The sequence below is a fragment of the Miniopterus schreibersii genome, assembly GCF_964146895.1.
Source record: "Miniopterus schreibersii genome assembly, chromosome: 11".
NCBI classification, from domain to species: domain Eukaryota; kingdom Metazoa; phylum Chordata; class Mammalia; order Chiroptera; family Miniopteridae; genus Miniopterus; species Miniopterus schreibersii.
Window position 1 is genome coordinate 16,184,911 of NC_138111.1, and position 20,237 is coordinate 16,205,147.

General features: G+C 47.2%; 1 protein-coding gene across 3 annotated transcripts in view; it reads left to right on the forward strand.

Moving 5' to 3' along the window:
• Positions 1 to 1,114: 1,114 nt before the first annotated feature.
• The window catches only part of SUSD1 (sushi domain containing 1), a gene marked incomplete at its 5' end in the record, with an annotated part of 87,987 nt that continues 68,864 nt past the window's right edge, over positions 1,115 to 20,237 (forward strand). For all 3 annotated transcript variants that reach the window (XM_081152296.1, XM_081152297.1, XM_081152298.1), the window contains 3 exons: positions 1,115 to 1,220; positions 13,077 to 13,190; positions 16,061 to 16,216. In XM_081152296.1, coding sequence (XP_081008422.1) covers positions 1,115 to 1,220; positions 13,077 to 13,190; positions 16,061 to 16,216 — 376 coding nt within the window. The remainder of the gene's footprint in view (positions 1,221 to 13,076; positions 13,191 to 16,060; positions 16,217 to 20,237) is intronic.

Below are 20,237 nucleotides of genomic sequence, written 5' to 3' on the forward strand. Positions count from 1 at the left end.
GGCGCCCTGCCCCTGGACGTGTCCTCTCCGCCCGGGTTCCTGCGCGGCGCCAGGCCGGGCTCCCCGCCCCCGCCCCCGGCCCCGGCCCCTGCCCCTGCCCCTGCCCCGGCCCCGGCCCCGGCCCCGGCCCCGGCCCCGGCCCCGGCCCCGGCCCCGCAGAGACTCCGGGAGACCCGCCTGACGAAGTCACTCGGCGGGAAAGCGCCCCGCAGCTTCCCGGCGACCCCCCCCCCCCGACGTGGCTTACGAGGTCCCGTTCACCCCCGCATCTTAACCACCCGGGGCTCTCCAACCACGCGGGACTCTCCCGTCCCCGTCCCCGGACACGCCTTTCCCACCTGCCTCGTTCCCCCTCCCCGTTCTTCTCACCCTGGGGGGCTCAGCCCGTCAGCGGGAGCCCCTCCCCCACCACAACTCCCGGCTCCCTTCACGGTCCTGTCACCGGGTCAAGTTCGTCGCCCCTGGGTCGCCTGGCCCGCGGCTTCTCGCCCTCTCCTCTCGCCCTTGGGGCTCCAGCCCCCTCGGCCCCCGGCCTCCCCCCGCCCCTCACCACACTCCCTTTGCCACCCCGGGGCGCCTCCCTGAGCCCCAGGCGGCTTGTATGCCACCTTCGTTTCACACGTTCGGGGCACGGCGGACGTTTCCTTCGAGCACGGCCCGGGACCGTCTGCTCGGCTGTGTCACTGTCAGCCGGGCGCCGGTCCCCACCTTTGGAAGGTGTGCGCCGAGCGGGCGGGCCCCCTGCTCTGCGCGGTGCCCCCGGGGCCGCCGCGCGCCCGGCAGGTGCACGAGCGAGAGGAGAGGCGAGCGAGTGAACGCGCGCCCGTCGGGGCGCAGGCCGGGCCGCCGCCTCCCGCCCCGCGGCGCCCTCCGCCCGCGGCGCCCTCCGCCCGCGGCGCCCTCCGCCCGCGGCGCCCTCCGCCCGCGGCGCCCTCCGCCCGCGGCGCCCTCCGCCCGCGGCGCCCTCCGCCCGCGGCGCCCTCCGCCCGCGGCGCCCTCCGCCCGCGGCGCCGGAAGCGGCCGGCCGGCCCCCTCCCCGCGGCGCCCGCCGCCTTATCTCGGCGCCTCGGGGCCCAGGAGGAGTCGCGGGCGCGCCGGGAGACGCGGCGGCGGCATGGGCCCGGGGCCCCGGGGCGCGGGCCGCCCGCCTCGCCGCCTGCTGCCGCTCCTGCTGCTGCTCGGCCTGGCCCGCGGCGCGGCCGGAGCGCGGGGCGCCGACGGTGAGTGAGGCGGGAGCGGCGCGGGCGCAGCGCCGGCCCCGCGGGGCCCTGGCGGGGCCTCCACGAGGCTGGGCGCGCCCGGGACGCTTCCCCGCCCCTGGGCCGGATCCCCGCGGGCCGGGGCGTGGAGCGCAGGTGGGGCGGCTCCGGCCGTTGGGGATCGGGAAGGCGGGGCTGCAAGAAGCAGGAGGGGCTCCCCGCCCGGGCAGCCCGGTCCCGCTCGGGCCGCGGGGAGACCAGTTCCCCAGCGGCCTCGCCCGCGCCCCCAGGGCCCCGAGGCGAGGCGGGGGCCGGGCGCTGGCGGCGCCCCGGGGAGGGCGTTCCGGCGGCACCGCCAGGCTTCTGGCCTTGCTGTGGCTTTTGCGCGACAAAATCTAGACCCTAAGCAGTTTTCTTTCCATCTTTTAATTTTTTTCCACCTTGATGAAGAACCAGACGCTCATAGGGTGAGAAAAAAAGTGTAAGGAAGTTTAGAGGAATTAAGTATTTTTATTCTCACCACCGACGGCCCTCGTTCCCCATGGAAGAGGTGACCCTTTCACCAGCCCGTCGGGGATTGGTGATATTTGGAGACGGGAAGATGCGGAAAGGGCGTCCCAGCTCGTAGAGGGCGCAGTGAGCGCCCCACAAATATGTGGAGAATGAATGAATTCCAGACGGAGGGGCCCGACGGGAAGCGCCCGGGGCGCAAAGGCAGGGGGCCTGCAGGTCAGCTTGACTGGTGTGGAGGAGATGGTTGGGAAATGGGGGTGGAAAAGCAGAGTGGGTTTAACCTGAAGGCGGAGAGCCTTAACGGCAGACCAAGGCATCTGGGCTGAGTTGTGCCTGGGCAGTGGGAAGCCTTGGGAAGTCACTGCAGGTTTCTGTACAGGGAGTGATATGAAAAAGTGGCTCTAAGGAAGCCCTCCAACGTCCTGAAAGGAAACACTGATCCTAACGTGGAAGGAAACTTCTCTGTAAGGAAAAGTGGGGGGTACTTTGCGGCTCAGACTCCTATCCCCCCAAATTTTCTTTATCTTGGGACTTTTACCATCACTGGTGGGTGTTTGTCTTGATAGCTCAACCTTCTGAAGTGACCATTTTTTACACCCGATGCCCTGGTAGACTCTAACTGCCTTCCCTAGTTCGGTCTCCCATGGCATTGTGCATAAAAGCTTGTAGATGCTTGGAGCCTAGTTCAGATTTTTTTCTTCTTTTTTTAATGTATAATTTTTAAATTGAATTTATTGGGGTGACATTGGTTAATAAAATTATATAGGTTTCAGGTGTACAGTTCTGTAGTACATCATCTGTAAATTGTATTGTGTGTTCATCACCCCAAGTCAAGTCTCCTTCCATCACCATTTACCCCCCCCTTTACCCTCTGCTAGCCCCCCCCCCCCCCCCCCCCCCCCCCCCGAATCTTTGTGTTAAGACTCCCTAGCCTAGGACACTGCCCAGTGTAGTCTCATTGAATTGTTGGGGTAAGACAATTGAACAAAGTAACTCCCTCAGGTCATCCATCTGCAACTACTTAAAGGCTGTGGGGTGAATTTGGGGAAATAGAAGTCAGGGTTGCCCAATTGAGCCTTCCCTCCTTATGTGGGCATACTCCCATCATTTGCAACCCTGGAAAATCTGAATTTATTAAGGGCAGGTTTCCTTCCGGTGGAAAATGTGGGGAATGACTGGAGGCACAGAGCCACTGAAGAAGTTGTTGCAATGGTGGGCCTAGAAGTTCTGAGGACTGGCTCCAGGACTGAACGTAGGTGACAGGGGTGAAGTGAAACCAGAAGGACTCACTACAGACCTGAAGGTACAGGGAACAGAAGATGAAAGATGACAGTGAGGGCTGGGGACTGGGTGACTTGGATCTGTGGTGCTCTAGGAGGAGTGAAAGGATTTGGGAAGAAAGGTGACTAGTTGTTTTAGATAACCTGAATTGGAGGTGATGTTAGGGCTCTCGGATGAAACCAAGAGGGAGTTAAGACTGTGGCAGTAGATGTGTGCAAATGATGTAGACTTGATGGTCATTTGGAGCCTGTAGTTAATAAGAGTAAGGGGACCAAAGACAGATTCTTAGGGATGAATCGCATTTGTCAGGGACTCAAAGGCAGGCTGGGGAGTGCAGAGCTTTATAGGGGAGCAAAGGGGAAGGCTTCAGGTGTGCCCTAGTTGCAGGATGTTGGCATGGGGGAGCTGGAAGCAGCTTACTACTGAGACAGGCCAGTAAGCCAGGACAAGCAGAATAGGGGAACTGGGACAGATAGTTAAATCGCACTTTGCAGCCATCAAGTAAATCCTACCTTCCTAAACCAGGGACGCTGAAGAGTAAATGGTTTGCACTTCTCCTCCCCAACCAGAGGGTAAATAGCTTAAATCACCCTACTCAGGGAGGCAGATGAAGTTAAGAGAACAAATCTCATTTTGGCACATCAGCATAAAGCTGATGAATATTCTATTTAGATCCTCCCCTAAGACCTCTCCTAAACTTTCAGCCTTTAAAACCCATAGGCAGGCATCTCCTAAACTGTAAGGGACCCAGAGAGGCTTGCAGCCAGGGCAGCAATAGGCAGCTGCAGCTCATCCTAGGCAAACCCTCTGAACCTGTCCCCAGGGTCAGTCCCCTTTTCTCTGACTTCTTAGTGAGCCATAGCAGCCCAGCCTAGGCTCATTTCCCCACAGAGTCTCTTCCCCAGCTTGTTTCACTGTCCCCAGCTTTATTAAACATCCTTTAAAATTCACTTGTGAAACAGACTTGTGAAATTTTTTCTGCAAACTACCCACACACTACCTGCTGGCCCTAGGCAGACCGCTAAGGGCCAGGTCCCCTTTCTGGTAACACTACCAGCAGGACTCCTGTATGATTCGTTAGGGGAGTGTATTTGGCTTTCTCTGATTGGTCCTGAGTTGGAATCCTGGGAGTGGGGTAGGATAGCAAAAATTAGGGAAGCTAGCTGTTATTAAGTCCCAACCATTTGGGACTGATTGCTACAGAGGTTGTGGTTTGACTTCGTGGACTGATTGCTATAGATTGTGGGTCAGAGTTCTATTTTTATATATGGTCTGGCCATTGTACGTTTGTATGTTCAGTCTCTCACTGAATTACATTTAATTGTTATCAAAGATGTTTCATGGAGGAGAGAATGGGAGAGCCAAAGTCAGATGGCCTGAGTGTGAGGAAAGTGTGAGAGCATAGGTGGTTGAGCAGGAGGGTGTTGGTTGGTGGGTGGGTGGGGTGTCAAGCCCGAGGGGAATAAAGAGGTTAAGAATGGGGAAGGATGGTTGGAACCTGTCAGTCCTGTTTCTTAACCTTTCTCTGGCATTGCTCTGCATGTGGGAGTGGCTGGGAGACTTGTTGGCTCAGGCCTGGCAGGGGTTTGGAAGGCCAGAGAGGCCTTGGAAACCTTGAGCGAGCGATGGTGGAGAGGGTTGGGGAAGATGTTCTGGATACAGTGCACCTGACTTTTCATTTCATAGGCTTGGCCCTGACTTTGTAATCATCAATCACAGCAGCATATTCACGCTTTAGAGTTTGGAGAAGAAGAGCAAAGAGGGGAAATGGAGGGAGCAGGATTAGAGCCCAGTTTTCATTTCATAGGCTTGGCCCTGGCTTTGTAATCATCAATCACAGCAGCATATTCACTCTTTAGAGTTTGGAGAAGAAGAGCAAAGAGGGGAAATGGAGGGAGCAGGAGTAGAGCCCAGGAAGATCGCCACTGTGGCCTGTCATCTACCTCCAGGGACTTGGCCTTGGGCACATCCTCAGTCCTCTGGTCAAATCCTAAAATGGGCTCCCGAGGTCACTGCAACCTGAGACAGCAAGTGGCTTATTGGCCTCAGCTCTGCAGAGGAGACAGAGTGAATGAATTATGAGATTTAAAAAAAAGTATATAGCCTGCTCGAGAATGAGACAGCCTGCTAGTGGGTGACATATGGGACAGGAACCTAGGGTGTGCCTAAATATAGGGCTGCTTACCTCAGAACTCAAAAGCATAGAAACGGGGGCACTTAGTAGTTAGTTCCCAGTCTGGAGGTCAGGGGTGGGGACCCTGTTACCGGACTAAAGGGGTCCATTTGCCTTCATGCATTAAAGCCCAATTAAAAGCGAACAGGAGTTTGCAGCCAAGAAAGTAAGGGTTTATTAGTTGAGGAAGCAGCACTAAGCCTGGAGTCACAGGTAAGCTTGTGCTCAAAGACCTGGCTTCCCGATGACCTCCAGGGGATGGGTGATATAGCGGGAAAATCATTAATCGTGGTGGGTAAAGGAATTAGGGTCCTGGGCTCTACTGATTGGTTGGGGCCAGTGTAGGGAGTAGTTGCTCGTTGTATCAGGTCCTGATATCAGCCATGGCATTGTTCTGCCTGGTTTCTTGAGGATGTGGTCTGCTTTCATGGGCCTGGGGGCTGAAACACAACTGAAGTCAAGATGTTATCTTTTGCTTGATGGAAACTTTTTCTGTGGTTAACAGACTTGAGGGTTTGTTATTAAGACATTTTGATAGTGACCTGAATCTGACGTCCTAAGGGCTTAATGGTCAAGGAGGAGAGTGGATGGACAGAAAGGAAGAAGAGTCATGTTAAAGAAAAGGAGTTTCTGCACCATTACAACCCCACTGCAGGTTGATCTTGACCAAACAGGAAAGTGGACAGAAGAGGGAAAGAAGGCAAAAGGAAGCTGAGGGCCCTATAGCCGTTTTATGGGAGGAAAGGTTATGGGCTCTTGATAGGCAGTGTCCGTCTCGGGTTGGGCTGGGAAGGGAAGTACAGGATGGTTCACATTGCCCTGCAAGGATTCCATTGTTTAAAAGAGTAGAGCGCTCTCTGTCTTGGAGGATTTTAAAGCAGAGGCTGTGTTTTTGCTTGTTTCTGTTAGGGATGCTGGAGAGGAGAGTATATGAGGTTTCTCAGGTCCCTTCCCTCCATGGAATCTGATGCAGTCTCTTAAGAGCAATGCAGTTTCACGTCAGTCCATTCAGTCCATCAGTCCATTCACGTAGGAGACTGCAGGTGCTTTCTCTTCCTGAGTTTGGTGCCTCCTTTGCTTATTTCCTCAGGTCATTTCATCTGTTTCCACATGTCTCCATGAGTTTGAGATTCAGGATCTCATGAAGGATGTGCTATGGATTTGTTGGTCCAACTGTGAATGGCTGGGGATTAGATTAAAATTCAAATTCAAGCACTCCATTTGTGCCTTCTTCGCTTGGCAGTGGACTTAATCCCTTTATTGTATTGTCAAAGTCCACCTGCTGTTATTTCAGAAGTGCCTTTAAGTTGTTGCTTGGTATTGAAATCAGGAGCGAGAGGAGCTTGCTCAGGCTGGCAGCCACCGTTCCATCCAGCATGTGGGTTTACTTGGTGTGCAGTGCAGGGGAGGGAGGGGTGAGCAGAGCTGAAAACCCAAGGAAGCTGAACTGCCAACTTCTGAGTCAGGTATTACATGGGAGGCTGGGCGGATGCGGGGAAGGCAGGGAGTGATTATGTTACCGGTGGGGAGAGATCCTCATTCCTACCTGTTGCTTGTGGGAGTGCAATTGTTGTGCATTCCTGAGAAAAAGAATTTTCTGAGACTCACACGGAGAGCAAGTGATTTTTATTTCTGTGGAATTACATCCCTGAGTTTCCAAGGTCCCATTTCCCCTGTTCTGCCAAGGGAGAAATGTAACTGGGGCTTCAATAGGGCTAAAATCAGTCAGTGTCCAGAGTTTCTGTTCAATGTTGGGGCAGTCCAGTGCAGCATCAGGCTGGCTTAGCTTGTGTTCCCTGTTGCAGTTCATCAGTCCATTGCATGTGGGGTCCACAGGGCCACTTGTCTATGGAGAAAACACGGGCGAGTGCAAAGAAGCAGGAATGAGAGAGCCCCACGAGCCAAGAGCATCAAGAGACAATTCCTTTGTTTAGGGCATTATGTATTCCCAAATTTTCATGGGCTTGCAGTGGCCACACCCATTCTGGCCAATGATCTCTATTCCCAGGTGTGACTGACAGGCACCTTCCCTAGTCATCCCAACTTCAGTGCACATTTATTTGTCTTCCCTTTTTTGGACCCCTTTGCCCAGTGATCTGTGGAGAATGGGCTGGTGGTTCCCCGGGGAGTGTGAAATTACAGCTTCCTGGTGAAGCTGCCCAAATGACGCCTATAATGTCTGGCCTCCCTTTTGCTCCTTTCCTATTACTAATAACTAGCTAATTACAATGGTATCAGTGATATAAAATAAGATATTATGGTTCCTAGAATATCAGCCCCATAAACAGGTAAGCATCTGTCCACACAGAAATGTTGATTTTTGTGTGTTTTTTTAATGCAGTTCTTTATCACTCTTTTTATTAGCGTAATTGGCTAGCTGTCATTTATTCATCAACAAAGAGTTGTTGAGTGGTTGTTATAATAATGTCTAACATATTCTATTTGCTTTACATGTATAACTCATTTACTCTCATCCTCACGATGACCATATGAGGTAGATTTTCTATTACTCTCCTCTTACAGATTTATAGGAAACTGAGGCACAAGGTTTATCAAGAATTACACAGCTAGCAAGTGGCAGGGTTAGGACTGTAGCCCAAGTAATCTCTCACTTAACCCTGCTCTTAACCACTATGACCAATACCAAGCACGCACTACATCTTGCATGGCTTGTTTCTAACAATAATAACAATCTCTACAGAAAGGGACATAAACAGGTAAATGATCTCAGCTTTAGAGCTCATACAGCATTTATATTTCTCGTCTAGTCCTCGCAACATGATCTCCATCTCAGACTAAACTGGAAAACTGACAGTGCAGGATCACAGAGCCAAGGAGCATGAGAGAAGATGCCAACCCAGGTCTCATCCTCTCTTTGTTGGATGTGGCTAAAACTGGCTTAGTCCCTGCAGCGTGGAGAAGGGAATTGAATCTAGAAGGGCAGCCCTAGCTGGGGATACAGTGAAAATAATAAAATACTTGTCAGGCTCTTACTTCTAGATTTTGAAATCCCCACTCCCCCGTGTCTCTGCCAGTAATTCTGTGCAACCCCAGGGTAGGTGTGGGTGTGGGGGGTCCCTCACCTCTTCAGTAGTTCCCTTGGTTAGTACATGGCAGCCACCTCCCTGCTTTCCTGAGCAGAGTCTGCCAAAGACAGAATGAAAGTTATCCTTGACCTGGATGTGAAGCTGCCCAGGACACAAGTCTCCCCCTCAGGTTATAGCAAACACATAATTATCTTTCTATTGGCTTGGAGAGTTCCTCTCCCTGGGGTGATTCTCTCTGTCACATTGGTCCCAGTGCTATGCTTTTCATCAGTGTAGACTTGGTAAAAGGCTTCTTCAGTATTGCTTTTTCCTTCCTCAGGATTCTAACCCAAAGCTGAGGTTGAGATAGACTTGCAGCACAACTCATAGTGTGTTCCACCTGGGAGCTTGTCGGAAATGCAGTTTCTCAAACCCCACCCCACCCCACTGAATCAGAATCTCTGAAGATTGATTCTGGGGTTTTTTGTTTGTTTCTTTCTTTTTTAAAATATATATCTTTATTGATTTCAGAGAAAGGAAGGGAGAGGGGGAGAGAGAGAAATATCAACGATGAGAGAATCATTGACCGGTTGCCTCCTGCACGCCCCCTGCTGGGGATCAAGCCCGGACCCGGGCATGTGCCCTGACTGGAACCAAATTGCAATCTTCTGGTTCATCGGTGGATGCTCAACCACTGAGCCACGCTGGCCGGGCTGATTCTTTTTTAATAGGCTCTCCAGGTAGGGTGACCAACTGTCTTGATTTGCACCAAACTGAGGGGTTTCCCGGAGCACAGGACTTTTGGTATTAAAACAGAGATGGATTGGTCACCCTAATTCCAGGTAATTCTTAACTGAGCTGCGGGATGTTGAACTGTGGACGCTGTGTGTGGTCAGTGGTCCCCTCCCCCTCTATCCCACTCCCATTCACCTATCTTTGGGTTGGGATTGTGCTCCCTGCCCTTTTCTCTAGGATGAGTTTTTTTCCCCAAGAGGCTAGTTGGTCCTTCAAGCATTTAGAACTCAGAGGGCCGCCCTCCAAGGCAGACTATGCTAATTATGGCTGAATAAGAAGCTGAGGCCCCTCTTCCTCTGGAAACCACTTTCTCTCCTGCAAGTGGGCTGAGAAGTGTTTTGTAGCCTGGCATACACCTTGTCCTTTTTGCCAGTATGGGTAACAAACATTTATTGAGCCAAACACACCAGGTATTGTCCTTGGGGTTCCACTTACGCTAAATTATCCTTAATGGGTCATTAAAACAGGCATCCTGAGGATGACGTGTCAGAACATTAGAGGGAAAGGACTTCAGGGGCCATTTAACCCTGTGACTCAAATGTGGTCTGCCTGGGAGCTTGGTAGAAATGCAATACATATGTAGGGCCCTACCCCAGACCAGCTGAATTAGAACCTGCAGTTTAACAAGATCCTCAGGTAATTTGAATGCATTTTAAAATCCGAGAAGCCCAAAGCCCTTGTTTTACAGATGAAGAAACTGAGACCCAGGGAGATTAAGTGATTTGCTAAAGGTCACACATGAATTGTACTCAGCTAGTTTCAGGATCCAGTTCGGACTCTCAAGTCCAGCGCTTTCCTCCATACCTGGCTGCCTTCCTACAGGGCCCTATTTATGTTTGTCTGGTTCTATCTATTAAATGAACTTGAACTTAATTAAATTTATTTTAAAATACTTTAGTTTCTGTCTCGTTAATTCAGATGGAACTGCCTTTCATTTATCTGAGTGTGTGGTACTACTTTGCTTTTTAATTTCTTGTGTGTGTTTATTAGATTTGCTCAACAGTTATATGAAGCAATCACTTTCCACATGATAAAAATTTCTGGAACTGGGTGTACATAAGTGCTGCCATCTTTATAAAGACAAGCATGCATGTGAGAAAAAAAGTCAAACATTTTACCAGTTTTTGGTTTTATTTATTTTTGTTAATCCTCACTTGAGGATATTTTTTCCATTGATTTTTAGAGAAATTGGAAAGGAGGGAGGGAGGGAGAAGGAGGGGGAGAGAGTCTCTAGAGAGAGGGGGGAAAAAACTTCCATGTGAGAGAGACATATCGATTGGTTGCTTCCCACACACTCCTCGCCCAGGGCCAGGAATTGAACCTGCAACCCAGGTACGTATCCTTGGCTGGGAATTGAACCCTTCAGTGCGCAGACGCTCTGATCACTCTGCCACGCCAGCCAGGCCTTGGTTGGTCTTATTAGATGGTGTTTATGTCTGTTACTGCACTGTACACGCACACTGGGGAGAATTCGTCATTTTATGGTTGATCACAGCTGGGTCTGTGGACTTGGGATCCATTATTTTAAAAGTACTTCCAGAATTTTGGTTGCATGTGATGATGAAATGGCAGTGTCCCTATGGAGCTGTTTTAAAATATTATGTGTTAAAATGTCAGAATAGTTACATATGTTTAACCCGTATCGATGAACATTAGGTAGAGGGCTTGTTCTCACTTTGGCTCTGTCTGTTGTCCCATTATCAGGAGCTTTCCTGGTCCGTTTTCTCCACATTGTAAAACTTCATCCTTGCCGGGGTTAGTGAGGGGATCTGGGCATCGAGCTACTCCTTAGACATCTTTTCACGCAGTTCCTTGCACTTTCACGCCTCTCCCTTATGCCTCCCTTCTGAGGTACTCAGTGACCCCAACTCCTGAGTTCTTCAGGGTTGGCTTTCGGTTCTTCCTCTCTCTCAGGCAATTCCCATACGTCCACTTCTTCCATCTTCTGAAATACTGTTGACGTCCTTCGTCGGCCCTCATCTTCCCTCCCAGGGTTTATACCACCCGCGTCCTTGATGTCACTGGGGGGAGGGGAGAGTATATTAAATCTGTGGTATTTAACTGGAAGTCTTTCATTTGTTATTTAAATAATGTTTTATGTATTTTTGTTATAAGCTCTTTCTGATTCCTGAGTTTCTATGTGCTCTTTTTTTTTTTTTTACCCCCTCACCAGTCTTACTTGAGTTTTGACTGCTTTATCGGTCTTTATGATGTGCTGACTTTGGGGAAAGTGTTTTAGTAAGTGAATTTGAATATATTCTCTAATTTTTAACATCTTTTTTATTTTTACTAAATTCTAACCCCCATAAACCTCTATTTTATGTTTTCATCTTTTTAGTTTCCTGTGTTAAGACTCTAGGTATGTCCCTTTCCTGGCTGCCCGCTTTTCCTTTCTCTCTTTTAAAGCATAAAGACATGTAAAACTCAAATTTTCTGGAGTGGATAAGTTTTATATCTGGTAGTAAACATTCCAATTTTGATATCCTCTTTGTCCCAAGTATTATTTAGGAGAGTGTTCTGCATTTGCAAGTAGGTTTCTTTGGGGGACGCTAGTCTTATGTCTTATTTTGTAATTTTATTACATTATTACATGGTATTCAGATAGTATGACTTCTACAGTTTCTACTTTTAATAAATTTGTTGCATTTTCTTTATGGTCTGGGTATAATGAGTATTATAAAAATTCCATGGTTAATTTGGTATTAATAATAAGTAGTGGTTTGTCTCCTTTCTTTGTTATCTTCTGTTTGTTTTTAAAAAAAGCAAACATGGTTAAGAGTGTTTCACAGTCTCCCTGTCTCGGTGGGTTTCATGCCTGGGGCAGCCTGAGGGCTGAGTCTTTATTACCAGGGTAGGAATGCGGCCAAGACGGAGATGAAATTCCACGCGAAAGGTTCTCCTTACTGGACCACTGCTGAAATTACAGACACTGATTGTGCAACACGATATCTCACTAGCCTCTGGTAGAAATTCTTGTTTGATCTTGGGCCATATATCACCATCTGATAGATCTGGATGTCTCGGGAGTTTTAGCCCCAAACATTTTTGCCGCTTATCTAAGTCACTGGGATCTGGTCATCCTGCTGGACCCGGCCGTTATCTCACTGACATTGTAAACACATTCACTTTTTTCCTAAAAGGAAAATCGATAGGGTAATAGAGAAGTTTTCTCCCCTCCATTTGCTTTTTGAGGTATAGCCAGTAGGACTCCTTTATCCAGTTGGGCAATAAAAATAGATAGAATATTTACATTATATAAATAATGACATAGGGGCAATCGACATAACCCCTGTCCTTGAGAAGCTCATTCATAATACCACGCTGGGAAGACTGAGCTGGAATAGAATACAATTTTACATTAACCTGGCTGATAGGGGAATATATAGTTCTTAGGGGAGCACAGAGGAAGAGACATTGAATTTTCTTCAAGAGTGAAGGAATGGGGAAGATGTCAGGGAGAGTATGATGTTTAACTTGGGTCTGAAAATAAGAATAGGTGCCAGCTGGACAGAGATGGAGGGACAGGCATTCTAATTGAAGGGAACATCGTGACCATGGAATGGAGTATGAGTGGAGAGCATGTACGGGAAGACTAGTCGGCCACCTCCCCAGAGAATACCGGGTGTGCTTCAGGTTTGGGACAGTGACACTGGAGGAGCTACCCTAGAGCAGAGGTCGGGATCGTCCGACCCGCGGGCAGTATACAGCCCCCAAAATCATTTTTTCTGGCCCTGCCAAGGCAACCACAGGCGGCACTGGAAATTCAATAAATCTAGGAGCTTTTCTCATAACTAATTTTTGAGTTGGTAATTTTGTATGGCCCGCGAATGATGTTATAAATATCCAAATGGCCCTTGGCAGAAAAAATGTTCCCCACCCCTGGCATAGAGTCGGGCTGTTGAGAGCCTTGATTGCCAGGTAGAGGAATTTGTACTTTACTCTGTGGGCAATGAGTAGTCATTGTAGGTTTTTAAGGATGGAGTCAGATCCTTTTTAATTTTGGTATGAAAATTTTGCTTCTCCATCATGATTCGTCTAGAGTAGGTGATTGAATGTTTCTTTTCCTGAAACATATACTTTATGATTCAGGTTTAGACATCTGTGCCACTTGCCACGAACATGCCACCTGCAAGCAAAGAGAAGGAAAGAAGATGTGTGTTTGCAAGTATGGATTTGTGGGCAATGGGAGGACTCAGTGTATTGGTAAGTTCTGCATCCTGCGCCTAGTTGAAAAGTTGAACACACCAAGAAACAAGATTCTCTAGTGTTACAGAGTTGATGTCCTTGGCAGGAAAACATTGTTATTGTTTTTCATTGTTTTTATTACAAGAAGTTTTGTCAATTATAAAAAGTCTTTGTTTTACCATTTGGATATATCCTGTCTCTAGTTTTTCCAAGGAAGTATCCCTCATGTTAGAGGTCATTGAACTTGAGTCTCTAGAAACTCTGGCCTAACACAAATTTGAAATCTGTTTTAAGTCTTGAGCTTAACTTAGCAACTCAAGTCAATAATGAGTTTCTTAATTTCTCTGGTGGTTTTGATATAAAAATACCCACATTAGTATCATGAGAGTAAGCAAAACACAATTGCCTATTATTTTTGGCTAATTGATGAAATTCTGTTGCTTTGAGTTGCGTGTCTACCAGAATCCATCCCTCAAATTTTCTGTGGCTATTACTTTTGGAGTCTTGGGTGACTTAAAAGAATATAAAGTCCTTTAGTCGAGAAGCATCTGAGGTTATTTCTTGCCTCATGGTACCTACCATGCCACGAGAGTCCAACAATATCCAGGTTCACACCCAATTCAGAGAGAGAGAGTTTCACAGCAACGTTATAATAGTGAATGTTACTATAATCACAATTTCCTCCCAGCAACCTTGTTACAGGCAGTAAAAATATTGATAGTTTTGCCTTAAGGTTGTGGACTGGTGGTGTACACAACTTTGTTGTGGTATCTTTGGTTTTTTTCTTCCCTAAAAAACCCCACAACAACTCAGTTTTGAGTTTAAAAGGTCATATTCTACTTCACAGATACAAGCTTTCACAGCCACACACCTTTGCGGATTCCTGCAGGCTGGAGTTGTGTCTTTCACTCTCTCTAGGATTCTGCCCATGAGAAGTAAAGTGTGGGTGCCTTGCGGTCCAAGGTCCCTGGGAATTTCTCTCATCGCTCTCTCTCCACCGATTGCCAGCAGGGGTTTGGCAATGAAGTTGGAGTCAAGGACCATGGGTAGTCCTTTTGTGCTCCCTCCCTAATGAGGTCTTCCTCCCAGGAAAGCTCCCTGCCCTCTAGATTGCTCTTTGACTTCTGAACAATACAGACTCTGAATGGAAGGAGGGGGCTTTATATATTTATGTGGTACCTGCTCCCAAACACTAGACACTGCATATTTCACTACTTGGCCTGCTGAGACCATGCCACAGGCTACAGGTGAGGTTATACCTGTGCCAGAGATGCTATAACATGGTGATATGCCAAGAGACCCAAAAATTCCTGCATCTCCTGCAAGCTCAAATGTCCCTTCTGGCAAAGTCTTCAGGGAAAGACATGCCTCAGAGACAATGGCAGAAATGGTGAAGGACAGGAATGTCCCATTTTATGGGCAGCTGGGCTTGTGTCTGAAACCCCTATGCAGAGCTGTCAGCTGGACTGGACACTTGGCCTGGCTCTCTCTCTCTCTAAGTGCTCCAATGCAGATCTAACCATGGACAGTTTTAATGATGAATAGTGTTCCAGGTTCAATTAAATTTTAACAAAGGTAATACAACAAAAATGGAATAAAACAGCAACAACAACATAAAAAACCAATGCCAGATTTTGGGGGTGGGGTACTTTTGAGTTAGCAGGAATTGAGTGCTATTGTGAGAGGCAATGGAACTGCTTTGAGGGAACCAATGCTGTAATAAATCACTAAATAACAAACAAACAGAAAAATTGAGGTTCGTAAGTTGACGATTCCAGCCCTCCCACCCCTCAAAAAACAAAAACAAAAAAACTTCAAACCGCTAGCTGGATAGATCAGCTCTGAAAAGATGCAAAAGAAATTGATCACAGGAGTTTCCTCTGATGATAGAGGCTGTGGCCTGAGGACCAAACTTGGCCACTGCCAGTTTTTTTTAATAGAGTTTTATTAGAACACAATACTGCTCATTTTTTTAAAAAATATATCTTTATTGATTTCAGAGAGAGGAATGGGAGAGAGAGAGAGAGAGAGAGAGAGAGAGAGAGAAACATCCATGATTGATTGGCTGCTTCCTGCACAGCCCCTGACCAGGGATTGAGCCCGCAACCCTCATTTTTTTTACCTGTTGAGTAGGGCTGCTTTCAGGCTCCAAAAGGGTGGCCTAGCAGTTGTAACCAGAGACCTGTGACTGGCCCTTTATAGCAAGTTTGCTGACTTCTGGGCCCAAGCACAGAGACGGGAGGGAGATTTACTTTCATTTTGCATCTATGTCGAATTATTGAATTAAAAATACTCAAGGAGGCTTCTGTGGACTCAGCAGGCATCCCATATTCCAGCTTGGCCTCACTGGGTGACTAATATTATTCACATGGGTCACTGACCATTCCCTGGAGCTGCTCCTGCCACAGTATTAGCCCTGCTCCCAGATGAGGCTAAAGCGCTAATGCTGTTGTGTTTCCTGGTAACTCAGAAGTAACAATTTTTCCAGTTAATCACTGCATGCAAAATCATCCCTCCTCGCTTTCATGAAAAAATCAAGAATGGCTGAGCTGGAAACATGGGGTTATGCCAGATATGTTTCCTCAGGCCTATGACAAGATCTTTACAAGTGTGGAAAGGTTCGAAAAGAATCCCCTCCTCCCAGTCTTCAAATAAGATGGATTTCTGGATGGAGATGTTGGATTCCTCTCGTGGTTTCATACGCACCTGGCGCATAACTCCGAGGGGCCCATAAGCTGTAGTCTGAGAAGCATAGTGACAGGGAAAGAGGCTGGGGAAATCTGTCCCAGAATATTGATTCCTTAGTCCACAGCACAGGAGGACAGTGGGGTGCAGGACCTGGTAGGGACTGATAGCCTTTCCTGTGTGTTGTCTCAATGTATCAACAGATAAAGATGAGTGCCAGTTCGGGACCACTGTGGTCTGCGGGAACCACACATCTTGCCACAACACGCTCGGAGGCTTTTATTGCATCTGCCTAGAAGGATATCGAGCCACAAACAACAACAAGACATTCATTCCCAACGATGGCACCTTTTGCACAGGTACTCAAGAAGGGTCTGCAGTGATTGCAGCTTGGTGATGGCAGGACCCTGTCTGGGGTGCGGAGGAGGGAGAGGGCAAGGCCGGGACAGGGTGTGATTTAAGGGAGGGACTCTCCTGCAAGAATATCTTTGAGCAAGATTTGAACATGGCCTGCGTATTAGTTAATATTAGAGAATTATTGTTAATTTTGTTAGGTTAGGTGGGATAATGGTACTGTGGTATTTAGGATAATATTCTTTTTTAAAAAATAGTATTGTCTTTTTACATATATGTTTTTATTGATTTCAGAGAGAGGAAGGAAGAGAGAGGTAGAAACATCAATGATGAGAGAGTCATTGATCCGCTGCCTCCTGCACACCCCCTAGTGGGGATCGAGCCCGCAACCCGGGCATGTGCCCTGACCAGGAATCAAACATTGACCTCCTGGTTATAGATCGCTGCTCAGCCACTGGGCCATGCCAACAAGGCTAGGATAATATTCTTATTTTGGGAGATGCATGCTGAAGTATCTGGGGTGTTATTATTATTATTTTTCATAATTTATTTTAAATTTAATTTTTTTCCATCTGTTAAGTCTCTCTCTTTTAAATATTTTATTCTATTTTTTTCCATAACCATTTATCACCTCTATGCCCTCTTCCACCTCCATCTGGGGGTGTTATTATGAAGTATCTACTGTTATTATATCTGTAAGGTACTTTAAATGGCAAAATGTGAACAAGTGTTGAAACGTAGGGGTACGGGGTCTATGGGAATTCACTGTAATGTTCTTTTTCTTGTACTGTGTGTTTGAACATTTTCATAACAAATAACAAGGAGGGGCTATCAGACATGGTGTGCCATCGGCAGGTTCCTGTATCCCCAGGTGGGCAGTTTGTTCTTGGGGTGACTCTGGTACTCACCAGCTCTGTGCACATTGCCCACTAAGGTCCCAGGGGGTGGGCACTGTGACCTTGACTCCCAGGAGGTCACAGTGCAGCTCCTGTTGAGGTGTGGGTTCATCTCCCACAGGAAAAAGCTGAGGAGTGTAACTTTTCAGACCTCAGTAGCTTTGACTGTCAGATTTCTGGGCATATGTTGGTTGAATACAAGAGGTGGGCAAAACTCTCCTAATTTTCAGTGGCCCCCGTATTATCTGAACTCTACTTACAGCATGTCATGATAATGTCGCTCTTTGGTTTTCTTAGAAAATCTCTGAACAGTAATGAAGAGGAAAGGCAGGAAGAGTCTGCTGGCTCTAAGAGGGTTTGTACAGACTAATGACTCTGCTTAAAAGCTTTGTTATTTAAAGGTTTCCAGGGAAAAGAAAGGGAGAGGAGAACATGATTTTTATCTTCTTACCCCCAAGGGACCACAGGCTCTGGTGCTCTGATGCTCTGATTCATTCTCCCCCTTGACCTATACGCAGGTAAACATCCTCCCGAGGGTCCACTTGATTCATTCTTGGCCCAAATGAGCACATTCCTTCAAGGAAGAAGACATTTGATAATATCCTGTTGTTTTAGGCAGTAGATTACTTGCAGATGATTGCAGAAGTGCAGTGTTGCAGGATTAAATTAGGTACCAATAAAACAACACCACCACCTTACAAGATGATGATCTGCTGTTCAGTTCATTCAGTGCACATTTCTCATGCCCTTCTGCATCCCAAGGCTATGCTACTGGGAGGTGACACAGGCAGCTAATTTCAGGATAAAGTGTCAGTGATAGGTAAGCAAAGGGTGCTTACTGGAAGCCAGAATCCCCAGGGGCACTCAGCTTGGAGGTGGGAAAGGGATTGGGGAGCTTTGATTGGAGGACATGATACCTGAAATTGTGTTTTCAAGGTTGTGGAGTTTGCCAGGAAAATCTTTTATAACTATGTCAGTGTAGGTTTCAAGGATGCATTCTACTTTGAAAAAGATAGAAGAAAAAAAATTATGTAAGGGTTAAATAGGTGTCAGCCTAGTAAGAACCAATCTTCCTGGAATAAAATTCTGATCTGGGCCCTGCTTCTATTTATTTTAGTTCTCGTAATTATTTAGTGACCTTTCCTTTTAAAAAAAAAAAAAAAATTGAGATAGAATTCACGCACCATAAAATTCACCCTTTTGAAGTATACAGTTCAGTGGTTTTTAGTATATTCACAAAGTTGTGCAACAGTCACCACTATCAAATTTTATAACATCTCCATCTTCCTAAAAGAAGCCCCATGTCCACTGGCAGTCATTCATTCGCATGACCTTTCCTCTCTATGTCTCCAGTCATTGCTTTGTGAAAGCTGATGAATTACTTTTCTTGATGATACTGAGTTTCTTTCAGAATCACAGTTGCCACAGACTGTGGACTTTAGGTGGGGCAGAGGCTTAGCAAGTTTTGGGTTATCAGCAGTTAGCCAGGGTTTGCCTGGAACCACAGGATGTGAATCATAGTTCTTGAATTACTAGGAATCCTGGGAGCAGATGTTTCTGATACTTTGCGGAATTCAAGTCAGGTTCAGGAGCTGGTTGCAGGAAGACCTCTTTGGATATCACCAAGGATAGATGAGGGGTTCTAGTGTAGGAGTTCCAGTTCTGGAGAACCTGCCAATGTTCTGGCCCCAGGGCTGCCCCCTGAATGACTCCTGGGGGTCATGGAAACTTTTCAGTGTGCCACAACCCAGGAAGAAGCTCTGGGGCACTTCCAGCGTGAGGGTGCTTTGACTTGAGTGGGCCAAGAGTAAGTGAAGAGAAATGAGACTGCTGCGGAAATACGGCCAAGAATGTGGGATATCCTGGGGCTTGAGCAAGTAAAAAGCAAGAGAAAAGTGTGAGGGATGTTAGCCTGCTGGGGGAACTCAGGGACACCCCCTCACTGCCAAAGAGAGTCAGTGGTGCCTCAGTTAAGGTCTCTGACTTTTGGAGGTGGAGCTTTGGTGTAACCATCTTTGATTCAAAATTAATGACCTGAACACTTAAGACCAGTACATTTCATAGAATGTAAGTTATCTCTTAAAAAATAATAGAGATAGATATATAATACCTTTTAGATTAGCTACACAGAATTTGTTATATGGCTGTATACTCTGCTACTTAACTGATTTTTCCCCCTATGTGATTATTTCTCTGTGTGTGTGTGTTTGTTTTTTTGCTATTGGAAGAAATGCTATAATGTTCATCCTTGTACTTACATCCTTACAAATAATTATCTCCTTCTTACTCATTCTGGAAGATGGTTTCTGTGTCAAAGGTACACATTTTACCTTTTGATACACACTGCCAGACTACCTTCCCTAAAATTCATAGCAATATTCTCTGACTACTACTCACGTTATGAAGGTGTGCATTCTTCACATCCTTGCCAGCACTGGGGAATATTAGTAAATGATGTGAATGTAACAGGCCTGATTTTAAATGGGTGTGTGTTTTCCTCTAATGTGATTTCCTAAGATATAGGTTTCTTAGCTGAATTTGGCAGTAGAGGAGGGAAGGGGGCAGGAAAAAATATATATATATACTTTCCAAGTTGTGTCTCATCTTAACTTCGTGGAGTTAGGAGGGTCTAGCTCTTAGGTGTCGATATGGAGAAAAGTTGGCTTTGAGGGCATTTTCATGAACTTGAAAGTTATTGAATGCGTTTTTCTCATTGGGTCCATGCTAAGTCTCCACATTTTAAAGGCTTCTCAAGACAAGGACTTGTATTTGAGGGGTACTCACAGGCTCGCTTCTTTGTAAACTTTTGCCCCTTTGGCCCTCTTCTTCCAGCTGAGGGCCCTCCAGGTGGATTTTCTGCCCTGTCTTGAAACAGTCAAATCCTGGGAAACAAGCCATGTGGCCACCCCCCAGACCCTGGGTAGCATTGCTCATGGTCACACTCAGGCTCAGGTATGAAGGAGTGGCTGTGCCCCAGGGACATCTGAGTCAGGAGAGAGGCAAGGCTCATTCATGTATTAGCTAACATGTCTTGAGGACATACGGGCTGCCAGGCACTGTGCTAAGTGCTTTCCATGGGTTTTATTTAATCCCCACAGAAAACCCACTATAATTAGCTTCCTTTTGCAGA